The sequence below is a fragment of the Carassius auratus genome, chromosome 47, assembly GCF_003368295.1.
Source record: "Carassius auratus strain Wakin chromosome 47, ASM336829v1, whole genome shotgun sequence".
NCBI lineage: Eukaryota > Metazoa > Chordata > Actinopteri > Cypriniformes > Cyprinidae > Carassius > Carassius auratus.
Genome location: NC_039289.1, coordinates 4,102,819 through 4,116,000, shown reverse-complemented (window position 1 = coordinate 4,116,000; position 13,182 = coordinate 4,102,819). Strand labels below are relative to the sequence as shown.

Sequence of the window (13,182 nt, the reverse complement as noted above, 5' to 3'; positions counted from 1 at the left end):
TCAAACAAACAGTACAATAAGCCATCACTGTATTTAACTGCACTGGATGCTGAATTATTATACATTAACTTCTTTATATACATAAAATATATATTTTATTTTATTCAGCCTCTCATCATCTAAAAAAAAAAAACAATTTAATAAATAAAAATAAGGATAACCATAGTCCGTTGACATATTTCAGCTATATTCCAGAAATTATAAAATGGAATAATGACTGAAAACGTTATTTATGCGAGCATGTGTAAACATGTTTGTATATATATATATATATATATATATATATATATATCTCATACAGAGCTTTATTTATCTAAGGATTAGCTGAGCTTTCTCATTCCCCTGCTCTGGCCCCTCAGTAGCTGCACTGCATTTTGGGAAGGGGCCGGCCGGTTCACGGAAGCCGTCTTTGTCCAGAGGTGAATTTGCATGCAGGACATCAGGCTGATTGGGACCAGACAACACCCAAACAACTCAAGCACCACCAAGATAGCGCCAGACCACATGCAGCGTGAGAGACTCGAGAGGCCCTATAGTCCTCCATGTCAATGCCAGAGCTGGTTAGCACATATAGACATCTTATAAACAATAAATATCACAAGTTATTCTTCAAAATCTCATTGTTTTTACAATCAGCAACAACATCATAACGAACCCGATTCCATTTATAGAGCGTCAACAATAAAGCATACCTCTAAGACCTCAAAAATAGGCCTGCTCTATGCTAATATGTTAGCGGAAATGCTTCTAGCTACGCAAGCTCATTACGTTGTTGTGTTCTGAAATGTTACGGAATGCAATTTGTAAGACAACACTGGTATAAATTACATTCTGACCGCTGCATAAGGGGCCCTATATAGTGACATTAGCATAATTATTTCTTAAATGATTATCGTAATTAGCGACATTAGCATAAATAATTGATGTGGTGAGTTATAGTAAATATAGCAATGTGGTGAATAAAACTGCTCTGCACAATTTTTGCTAATTCATCCATAACTTGCCATGGACAAGTAGCATGACCTGTTTTGGGCCCTGTCCTCAAAAACAATGAACAGATCTATGGAATGCAGGTAAATAAAGACCACACCACTTGCAATGATGATACAAATAGTCTGTGCAGTGAATTACAGGCTTCTAATAGCATAAAATTCAAATCAAAATACAATTTTTAGTAACATTGCATCGTTGTTGGGCTGCCGCTTGATGTCCAATGTAGGCCTTAATTCGGTATCACAAAGCAGAGGCACTGGTGTAGTTTTTGTTTTAGCCAAATATATCTCCAGTGATCACTCTACAGATAAATTTGTTTAGGGTTGCAGCAAACAACTTTGTTAGTGCTCTGTCCATTAAGCCTGGGTCTAGACCAGGTAACACAAACCCATCATGGCATCAGCGATTTGAATGATTTGAGCCACTGAAGGAGCGTTTAAGGGGAGGTCAAACTCTCACAAGCAGCCTTCATTGTAGAGCAGCAGAGGAGTTTATAGGGGCTGCGGTTGTGGGCTTAAGTAATAATATCTCCCATTCTGACTGTTAAGTCTATGCTCTGTGAGAGAGATTTGTGGGAATGCGGTCTCAAACTTGACCTACCCATACAGAGCTGTTATCACCAGGACATGACGGGTGCAAAGCCGAGCGGTCACAAAATCCTTGACCCCTGTGGCCCCTTTAGCCATGATTCCAGTGAAAGAATCGAGTGAGAGAGACCGGCTGACGGTCGTCCTCTGTCGTGCACACAGACTCTGGCATTGACGGTATGAATAGATTCAGGGTGGGCGGCTGGGTATTCACTTACAGACAGCCATAGTCACACTGTCATGATGACTGACACATTTTTTAAAGTACGTGTCATATTACCACATAATCAAGCTCCTAATCACTGAGCTAATAATAAACTCTTTGCAGGGCTTCATTACACCATTGAGAACAGACCATATTTTGTAGGCTAAATGCTAATTTATAATTATCAATTTGAGATTTAAGTTCATGCAAAAATAAGAGTTTAGCATGTGCAAAACTGTAGCCTTGCATCTGTACAGCCTGATTGGGCTAGACATTTGATATGCACCAGTCACCGAACATGCTGCTGGAAGCGTTTTGCATGCTAGAACTGATTAGTCCAGCATATGGTGAAGCTCGTTCGTGGAATAAAAATAAACGTGTTCTATGAATCAAAGAAGCATGACTCACCACGGCGCTGAGATGCGGTCCATGGAGTTGCGCAGTAAGGATGGCATCATTAATTCTTTCCCGGATTCGTAGAAGTGCCAGTTCCAGTTCGTATCCTCCTGCTAGTGCCCCACTCAGACGCTCTAGCAATGCTACATAACGTCTCCAGGGCCCATCCAGTTCAGCTAGGCCTGCGAGGCAACCCCGCATCACATTGAGACACAGGCCTCCACAAGGCCGGATGAGGGTCAATCCACGGCAGTGCGGACAGAACTGCATCCGCACCAGTGCACGTCCACATTGCCGCGCCATCCCCACCAACTCGGTAGCATTCAGAACCTCAGCACCCACCTTCAGTGCCCTACTGAGGGCACGACCGGCCACTAGTGCCCTAGACAGTCCCTGAGCAAGTTCTTGCGGGTGAGGGCCAAAGGGCTTGACGTCATGCCGAGTGGCACGTAGGCACTTGCTTCCTTCAGAGGACCAGGCAGAAACGTTTGAGCCCAAGCCAGGATTGACCAGGTGCTGGTATACCAATGGGAAAAGTTTGTCGTAGAAACTTTGGACTGAGTATTCCACAGAGATCCTAGCATCACCACGGAGATAGAGCTCAAGGTCAGAAAACAGGGTAGACACCAAGGGTTTCGCGTCGTGAGAGATTGTCTGATATGTGCTGTCGAAGAGCGAGTAGGTATGATTTAGTGTGAAGGAGAGCAGGGAATGGAAGGTATCTGTAGGAAGAGGAAATAGAGAAATTCTGGACTGAACGAGCACTAAAATTGATATCCCTAAACAGCTATTTCATAGTCAACCTAGATATAAACATTCGTAACATTAAAGAGGACCAACAATTACTGTCATTTTTTTTTACATTTATGAAAGGGTCAAACATACTAGCCCATCAATGTACACCCCGGCCTTGTTTGGCATTGCTTACAACTCTTTCTTATACATCTAATCTCTCTTTCCATTGGATTAATGGGAGCTGACAACACTTAATCCATGGATCTTTTGGGCTGGCGCTATTGGGCTGAAGGTTAGTTTGGAGATATGTGACACATGCGCCTAGCTTATCACCAATTTTAGCAGTCAGGGCGACATCTTATACTTCACTCTGCCTCTGGGTTGCAAATGGAAGTTGAGGATCATAGTCATTTGTACCATATGCATTATTTACAATGGCATATTAGCTTTTGTGTGACATGTGACAGACGGGTACTTAAGTGGACAGCTGGTAGAACCCTATGCCATCTCATTCATAACGACCAAAGCATTCCAGCTCTGTCTTGTTTCTCTGTGAATGACATGCATGCAAGCTGAAAGTTCTGATTGCTCTTTATCGATGGAGAAATAATAGAACACCTGTATGGCTCACGATACTAAAAGACACCCATAAGAATCTCTCTTTAACAATCCTTTGAGGTTTTGCGGCGGGGTTCTGAAATATTGCGTCAGTGCTGGTATTCACATCTCTTGGTGGCATTCTGGGATCTGTAACTCCAGCAACAATATGTGAGTAACCTTTTCACGTCAAGAACTGTATCTGGATCCCTTCAATTAAGCCCCATACATCAGAGTCGGGATGGGTGGTTTGTATGAATGATTAGGAAGCATTACAGGTTAAAAATGGTTCAAATCAAACACTTGTAGCACTACATGGCTAAAAATTCAGAATAGGGTGTATCTTAAAAAATACATCCAAACACCTCAGTATCAGGATGGTAGGGGATTATGCCCAGATTGCGTAATGGGGTTCTTCTCACATGGTTCTGGGCCATTAAGACATGTGGGGAGAGGTCATGCAGATCACAGGGGTCACAGCAAGTGCCCATGATCCCCACAATTGACCTTTCACCTCTAAGACAGCAGGATGTTCTGAGAAGATGGATAGTAGGGTCAACTAGGATGACTGTACCCCTGATCATTTTATTAACTCAGTCCCTACTGGATTTGATGTAGGTCCTACTTTAAAACAAGATCAGTGTCAGAATAACTCCACTGACTGTCCCCAGTCCAGGACTGAATTTAGATGAAGAGAAGGTAGCACACAGTATTTTTAGTGCATTTTAGGTTGGAGAGGATAGTTGGGCTTTATTGGACAGATGGTATGTGAATACCACATGTTGGATTTGCTTTACAGTGAAATTCGTTTTCAAAGAAATAGAGAGAACTTTTCAAAGAAATTGTTCACCGATACATGTACTCACTCTCGAATATTTAAGAGATCATCCGACCTGCATTTTAGGGCAGGTTTGATGTCAGCAAACTTAAACATCTCTGGTTCTCACATGTCTCATCATTGGTGTAGTTTTTGGACCTTGACAGACAGTCCTTGTCCCCATTAAGACTAAGAGACAGAGATATACTGAAAGCTACTTTTGTCTTCCATGGAATAAAGAGAATCATACTGGTAAGAACAGAAGTTTTGGTTGCACTTTATTTTACAGTACGTGTACTTACATGTACTTATAGTGTACTTACAGTGTATTTATCTAAGAAAGTTCTGGTAATACAAGGTAACACATGGGGTAGGGTTAGGTTTAGGGGTAGGTTCAGGGTTAGTACCTAGTTATTACATAGTTATTGTAATTACTATAATAAGTACATAGTATGTAAATGGGGAACAGGACTGTAAAATAAAGTGCTACCGAAGTTTTTTTGTGAACTAACCCTTAGACACAGCACCAAGAGAGTCCACAAGATTCATACTTGAATTATTACTTTACCCTTAAACACACAGGCATATAGACAAAAAGCGGTCTCCATTAAAAATCCTCCTTCACGTGGGAATGAAAAACACTTCGCAGACCTTCTTTCTTTTCAACTGGACACCAGCTAAAACCATGCGAAAAGCAGCAGAAAAGAACAACTGATCTTTTCAAAAGCTCTCATTATAGAGCAATACATTGAAGTGCACTGAGACGGATCTCCGCGGATACGCCGAGAAATTCGACATTTTTTCTTTTTGTTTGCTTTTAACTTGTTAAATATTCACTCGGCTGGCAGCAAAGACAGAGGGGATGGCAACAGTGCCCTTTCCCTGTGAACCTGAAAGGGGTTTTGTGCAAGTCTGGGCGGACAAATTGGATGAACTTAAATATTTGGTTGGGAGGACTTCGAGTTGCAAATTTGAAGCTATCATGGTTTAGAACGTCTTATGTAATACATAAAAATGCACTGGAGTAAATAATGACATGCATGGAGTCAGTAAAAGTGTGTGTGTGTGCGAGAAACATCTTTTTGTACATTTTATGCAAACACTGATTCTAAAAAAGGCCTTGTCCTAATCCTAAAGCGCCAATCAAATTCTCTAAAAAGCACATGTACTGCTTCACAGGAGAGCTCAGACAGATAAAGGAGCATTCAGTGGACTAAAAGCAAGTCTGAATGCAACCCTTGGAAAAGTCACAGTGTACGATTCATAACATCACCCCAGTGTCTCCCATACATGAGTACAAAGCAACAGCATGCAGTGAACCTGCTGTGGCAGGGACTTGATCCCATGCCCTCTTACTCCTGTAACAAATGCAAAAAGCACACGGCCTAGTATTTATTCAACCAGTGAGCTTCACTTGATATCTATACGTACCCTGGAAGGAAGAGGCATGGCCCAGGATGAGATATTTGAGTTCGAAGCTATAGGAGAGAATGTTCTGGAGTGTGTCTCTCTGGGCAGCAGCGTAGTAGCTCTCCTCCATCTTGCGGGTGCAGCACGTGGGACCCTGGTGTTTGCAGATGAGAAGATCTGCATCTATGGAGGATTGATCATAGAAGGGGATTCAATGCTAGGGACATTTTGGACTACTTGAAACCTTAACAAAACCTTTCCAAACTATGTCTGTCTTTAATCAAGTCTTGCGATAAAGTTGTGATAATGGATTTCAGTGGTACCAGTTTTTGGTATGTTATCTTTTTTCATTTTTGCCATTTCAGATTAGGTTTTGCATATTGTAATTGTTCAAATATATATATATATATATTAGTGGTTGAACCTAGTGACCTTTCAACACTCAAAAATTAAGGGAAAAAAAAACAAAGTGACTCAACAAAAATGTTACAGCTACTACAAAAAGTTATTTTAAACTACAATGAGCATTTTGTCTTTGAAATAATCATGTGTGTCCAAAATAACAGTGGTTTTATGGCAAGAAGGTGCATGTAAGAGAGCACAGCACATGTGATAGAGACAGACGATATCTTCCATGCCCTATCCTATGTGACCAAATTTACACTGACGGGACCCCATAAGACATGCATTAGAACAGCTGACTGTGATTACCGGCATTCTGCTGAACTCTGTCACCTCTCAATAGGCATGGACCCATGAACTTGCATACTAAGAATACATCTTGTATCCTTTCCATAAACAAGAACTTGAGACAAACCGAATATATGCCCAGCTTACAATTTCATAGCAACTCCCAAACATTTTTGAGATGACTTCTATTCAGGAATGTGCTTTTGATTGAACAAGAAATGTGGAACATGAAAAACATTTGACAGCCTGTCCTACGGTCACGTTCATTTTGTCAACACACTGGCATTTCTGATTTATGCTCTGTCATCGAAATGACTTATTTGACTTTTTTCAGTTGACATAGTACAACATGTCTAATCAATGCAAATGTTGGGATACTTATAAATTGATATGTAAATATTTTCTGGATCGTTTTTGTCCAATGCCACTTTCTGACATGCTGCAACTCATATAAACAAACTCACATTTTTAAACAAAATATTCTTATTCTTTATTAAAAGCATTATGGGCCTAAATGCAGTTAAGATTACCTAAAAACTAAACCACCTGACCTAATTAAATTTAATTAAATTAAATGGAAAAGGTGGTCAAAACGGCCACAAAAAAAGAAAAGAAAAATGAAAAAGAAAAAAAGGTTAAGTCACAGTATAAACTTTTTTTTTTTAATGAAAAGGTCACGTGCATTTTTCAGACACGTAAGTTTGCGGCAACCCATGCATTTACATTTATTCTTAATTACAACGTAACGTTTTGTTATTTTTCTATACTATTTCCATGCATTGTTTTGCATTCCCGTGATAATTAAACGGCTTAAATTTAGTTAACTTTTTAATGTCTAACTTTACGACCGCTTAAACCATTGTGACAACATGCCCCTATCTATTGGTCAGTGCGTTAAATTGGCTGTAACTTTTTTTCTTGAGCAATAATTGTGTAGAATGAATCAATAAAGAAACAAATAACCTCTGAATAAAAATAATAAACCATTGTAAATAGTATGGAGAATATGAATGGTCAGATATATAATAGGCTGCACTGCTTCTCACAGTAAGCCTCGGTATTAATAAACGAACCTGTTGCTGCGGTCTCCGGAACCAATCTTAATGAACCGACTTGGCGCAGCTGGAAAGCGGTTTTAACCTCATGACAGCTCTGCGCGCTGGCGCAGTGAACTCTCCAGATCAACACACTGGAGAGCAGGATCCACAGCCAACATACACGCGGTGCTGTCCCGCGGAGCATTGCACCATCTCAGTCCACAGAAAGCCCTCTGAGCCAATGTATCAGAAAGATAAAAGCCCCCAAGACAAGTCAAAAGTGTTATCCGGAATAGATGCACATTTAAAGCCGCTTAATTAAGTATCCAGAGAGAACGTTTTACGGGCTGTTGGATCGCAGGGGCTTCACATGTTGCGTGATTTGACAGAATGGTCTGGAGACATGTGAGGAAGGTCTCTCTCTCTCTCTCTCTCTCTCTCTCTCTCTCTCTCTCTCTCCCAGTGTGGAGAAAGAGACTTCTGAATGGTAGTTTTGTGCCCCCAACACCCACTTCAGACCCCCTCCCCTCCCCTAGATAGATAGATAGATAGATAGATAGATAGATAGATAGATAGATAGATAGATAGATAGATAGATAGATAGATAGATAAAATTGGATGCCAGAGAGAAAGAAATCATTCCTGCCATGTGAACTGTTCTTGGTTCTTTTGCAATATAAAGAATATAAAGAAGATTCAACAAACAAAACTATTTTATTTTGATTATATTGTTAAATAAATTGGTATTATAGTTATTTTTTTTCCATAGTTTATTATTTCCATAGTATGTGTACGAATTCCGGTACTTATACCATAAAGTGACATATCAACCATTTAGGTAGAGTGCAATATTTAAAAAAATTATGGGATGTGTATACATCGAGGATGGTAACGAGCGACATAAGGAGATAAGAGAAGGAGAATTGTTTTTTTTTCAAATGCCTTTTTCTTGGCGGGGCAGTTAAAGGGTTACAACAATTTTGGACATTTTAAATATATTTTTTAAACACCTAATTCCAAAAGCACATATACTTTTCACAACATTCTTTAAAACATTGATATAAAATATTACAATTAAAATGGGAAATAGATGAAAATAGGTTTAAACAACCACTCGATTGTGTCTACTGAATATTAAATGCTCTCCTAGCAATTTCAATGAAAATCAATGATGCACATTTTCAACACATAGACCGTGCATACAGCAGATAAATAATAATAAGCTATATATGCATGCCAATATTCAGCTCTAACTATGCATACAGCTACAAACCCCAAGACCAGAAACGCAATAGAATTGTCAAGCCGCTCTGAGGCGCAGTTTGGTTATCTCACATAGCATTAGAAAAAATATATCGTTTCATCGCTGTTCCACTAGATGGCGATATACCGCAAAAATACAGTGATTTTACCGGCCGCTGAGAAGCAGAAGGAATAAAACCAGCATGCTGTTGTCATGATATGCAGCACAAGTTCACACTTTGTAGTTTTAAACACAGAAAAACGTCTATAAAGAAACATGGCCGGGAATATAAAAGATAAAGAAGCATATCAACGCTTGAACTTCCTCTATCAGGTAAGTGAGGTCGTGTTCTGTTTAATTAAGTTAAATATCTTCTCATGATGTTTTCTCATGATGGATCCCAGGCTGCTCATTGCGTTTTGGCTCAAAATCCAGAGAACATCGAACTGGCAAGATTTTACTGCTTCACACAGAAGACCATCTCCAAACGACTGGTGCTCAGACAGTGAGTGGCTTTTTCGTTAATATTGCGGATGTTAAATAAACGAATATAAACGATGACGCTTCGTTTCCTTCCAGAGATCCATCAGTAAAGAGAACCATTTGCAAAAAATGCTGCACTTTACTAATACCAGGTGTCACATCAACTGTACGACAAAAAAGTAAGTCTCTCTCTCTCTCTCTCTCTCTCTCTCTCTCTATTTATCTATATTTTTAAAGCATCAACAATGTATATTATATCTTCATATTGAAGGAGGACCCAGGCGACAACGTAAGACTATTGTGCGATGTTTAAGCTGTGGACTGACCAAAAAATTCCCAAACAACCCAAAACACAAACTGTGGGTGGATCAACCTGAGGCTCAACTAGAAAACCAGACTTCACGAGGTAAAGATGACCAGCGGCTGTCTTTGAACAGTTTTTGTCATAATTTTTTTCTTACTTAAAAGGATAGTTCAACCATAAATGTAACAAAACTCCATTATTTACTCACCCTCGAGTCATCCTAGGTGTATAAAGCTAGGAAGACATTTTTTTAAAGGTCCCATTATGTGGATTATTTTTTTATTAATGTTTTTGGATGTTTCCTGAGGTGTACTGTATACTGTAAGTATGATTTTTACATTTAAAATTTAGAGTTAAAAGGCATTTTTATATCCTGATTTTAGTCCTCTGGCTTGAATGCTCTGTTTGAAGGGGGCGTGTCTGCTGAGAGACTCAGAGTAAATAACAGTTTTTGTGATTGGCTGACATATTTGCATTTAAAATGCCTATTACATGTGGAACCCCTCTCAAATACTTTTACAAGTTTTTCTTTTTTTTTTTACTATTACAGCTGTCGAGATAAACGAATCAGTTGGAAGTGTTGTTTATAGCATTGAGTAGACAAAGTATGTTTATCGCGTGAATGCAATGATCTCGTCATTGCAACGCGTTTTCTCCCACAAAATGCTTTCACCACAACTAACAGCAAACACAGACATGAATAACAGTAAGAGCTTTGTTGTGCAGCAGAACAGCGTCATTCATTATAACGACAGTTTGGGCAAGTGTGCAGATAGACTCGCGATGTGTGATTGACAGCTCCGAACAAAATAAAGGGAGCATACTTTGATCGCTCTCTGTAGTTTAATCACAATTTAAATAACATATTTGTTTCATGCTACTAAGAGAAACAGTGTGTGAAGTTGATCGTTTCGTCACTGGCTTGATTCACTGATGCATAAACCGTATTTAACGATTTCGAAAGAAAGTCCTTTTAGAAAGAGAGTAATTAGCTACACATCAGAAATCACTGATCACAGATCAGGCATTAATGAACACTGTTACTCACTGTTTGTACCGGTGCTGTCGAATCCATATCGTAAAAGTCTGTAACGCCTGTGCTGACATTGAGACCGAATTAAATGTGAAAAATAAATGTAATCCATTTTCTCCAAATTCTCTGGGTGGGCAAAGAAGAGAAAGGGGAGGTAACCTTTCCCCTTATGACGACATAAGGGGAAGATTCTAGATTGGCCCGTCTGAGCTCTCGTTTACTCAAAGGCAGAGCAGGACACCCATGGCTTGGCTTACACCTATCGAAATTTCTAGCCACTGGGGGACCATAAACAGGCTATGGGAAACTAATAATAATGTTAAAAAACCTTGTAAAGTGAAATATTCTTGTCATGGGACCTTTAATATAACTTAATTTGTCAAACTTCAGAAGGTCAAACAGACCTGTAGAAAATATCAATTTCAAAATCTATTTTAAGCTTTCATATATCCTCAATTAAATTTGTTTGTCCCAAATTTGTACTAAAATATTTCCAAGTTTTTTTGTTTTGTTTAAGCAGTCAAAGCTAAGCTAGCAAGTTAAGTGACTAATATATGCTATTCTAATATAATAGCAGAATAATAGCTAACAGAATTAAAAAAAAAACAACAACAAATTATCCTGTTTGTTGCAGTAAAATCTAAGCTAGCTGGTTAATCAGCTAATGATATGCTAAACTGTCAAACTAATCAGCTAGCAAGTGAACTATCTAGAAAAACACACCAAATGCTCCTGTTTGTAACAGTGAAATATAAGCTAACAGGGTAATTGGCTAGTGATAGGTTAATCTTTCAGGCTAATTTGTTACGGCTATGTTAGGATACCAAGCTAATCGGTTAACAGCAAGCAAAGCTAATTGATTAACTAACTGAAGAAAACCAGTGTTCCCATTTGTAGCAGTGAAGTGGTAGCTAGTGATCGAGCTAATCAGCTAACCAGCTAAAGTTTTTGAGTTCTGATATACCCATTTGTAGCAGTCAAAGCTAAGATAGCAGGCTAATTGGCTAGTGATACTAATCTAGCAATTTAATCTCTTTAGTTGTATGTTAAAATTGCCGGGTAATTAGTTATTCTGTTACACTTGCAGGTTACATTGCTATCTTTATGCTAAGCTAATAGGCTAATCGCCTAATGGGATGCAAAATTGATTGGTTAACCAGTTGGTTTGTAAGATAACTGAAAAAACAACAACAGAACAACAGATGTTTGACAATTTTTTTTTTGCATCAATTTAATAATATACATAAAATATTATTTATATAAGAGCGCATATATCATACACAATTTTGTACAAATGACACAATTCACCTTTAGCATTGTATCTGGCCTCTAATATAGAAAATTGAATTCAATTCTGTTTATTTCGGTCCTTACAGACAGCTCTTCACAAAAAACAAAATCAAATGTCCGAGCAAATACTTTCTGAATACTTTCCATACCCACTGTACAGTATCTTTTATTCTTCTGTCTGCAGATGCTGGTCCTTCTTCAAAGTCCACAACCCAAGAGAAAAAAAATGATATTGGCTCATCGTCCAAAATAGCGAAGACTCAAACAAATCTGACTAAACCTTCATGACACTTTAGTAAACTGTACATGCATTGATATAACTAGATAAAGTTAACTTTAAGGGGTGGTATTTTTATTTTATTATTGTTTGTTTTTGCAGTCTTTAGATTTGCTCAAAAACAAATTTTTATTTTGATAGAAATATTGATGTGCAATATTGTTTTTCTTCGGCTTTGAGTGGATTTTTTGAATTGCAATAAAGTGGCTGATTTACATTGCTAATGGATTTTATTCTGTTCTTTTATGCATACATTAATATCATTGAACTCTACACAGCTTCCTGCAACAGAAGCGGTTTCTTTTATCACCGGGAGCATATGGAAACCTGGTGGGAATTCAGTTGCCTGCATAAAAATGCATTGATCTACTGTTGCTAAATTACCTCTTTATCCAAACCATCAATTAGACACATGCCTCACATTTAGTAGTAACTTGAATGCGTTTTAGAACAATGTTTCGAATACAGCTTCTAAAAGGCCTTAGTGTTTTTTTTTTTCCCAGTCAGTTGAACTCTGATAGTGTCTTGATCTCAGGGTCACACTTTTACATCCCATATCGGGTTTAAAAGTTTTGATATTTGTACTTTTGAAGTTTTTGATGAGAACAAAAGGCTACTCTTTTGCGCGTTCATGAATTATTAACATATGCATGCACAACCTCTTTAGTGTCATGCTTCAAATGTTAGATGTGCAAGTGATGTTGCATATTCATGATATCCTGCACCCTGGCGATTATTAAGACATTTACACATGTATGAGTGTAATTCAGTTAGTGCTGATGTTGTTAATTGGATGGGATATGGATCTTGCTGAAAATGCGCAGTCCCGAGGATATTTATCTATATTGCTTGTCAATATGGAAAGTAGCACCAAGAGGCTTCGTCAAAGCCGAAGAACCCCTCCCACTTCCTCTCATTAGAGAACGAATCAGTTGCCCTGAAGGCCAGAAAAAGATGCATGGGAAGACAGGATTTAATTCCATTTGCGTCACATAATGTCAGAAGGAGTGCATTAGAAATTAAAATCATGTGGTTGAGGAATCGTGCTAAATGATGATGATATGGACTGGAGCTGTATCGAGGAG

At 38.6% G+C, this 13,182-nt stretch overlaps 2 protein-coding genes across 2 annotated transcripts in view; one reads left to right on the top strand and one right to left on the bottom strand.

Moving 5' to 3' along the window:
* gpc5b (glypican 5b) overlaps nt 1-7,896 on the bottom strand; it is a 42,247-nt gene extending 34,351 nt beyond the window's left edge. Inside the window, exons 1-3 of the mRNA XM_026235773.1 lie at nt 7,504-7,896; nt 5,762-5,923; nt 2,194-2,903 (exon numbers count right to left, since the gene is read on the bottom strand). Of these exons, the coding sequence (XP_026091558.1) occupies nt 2,194-2,903; nt 5,762-5,923; nt 7,504-7,672 (1,041 nt within the window). The 5' untranslated portion in view covers nt 7,673-7,896. The remainder of the gene's footprint in view (nt 1-2,193; nt 2,904-5,761; nt 5,924-7,503) is intronic.
* Nucleotides 7,897-8,873: 977 nt separating this feature from the next.
* Nucleotides 8,874-12,315, top strand: LOC113064822 (ribonuclease P 21 subunit). The gene is made up of 5 exons (XM_026235770.1): nt 8,874-9,043; nt 9,115-9,215; nt 9,290-9,372; nt 9,465-9,599; nt 12,005-12,315. The coding sequence occupies exons 1-5, from the start codon at nt 8,987-8,989 to the stop codon at nt 12,106-12,108; spliced, it is 480 nt and encodes a 159-aa protein (XP_026091555.1). The 5' UTR covers nt 8,874-8,986; the 3' UTR covers nt 12,109-12,315.
* The last annotated feature ends 867 nt before the right edge of the window (nt 12,316-13,182 follow it).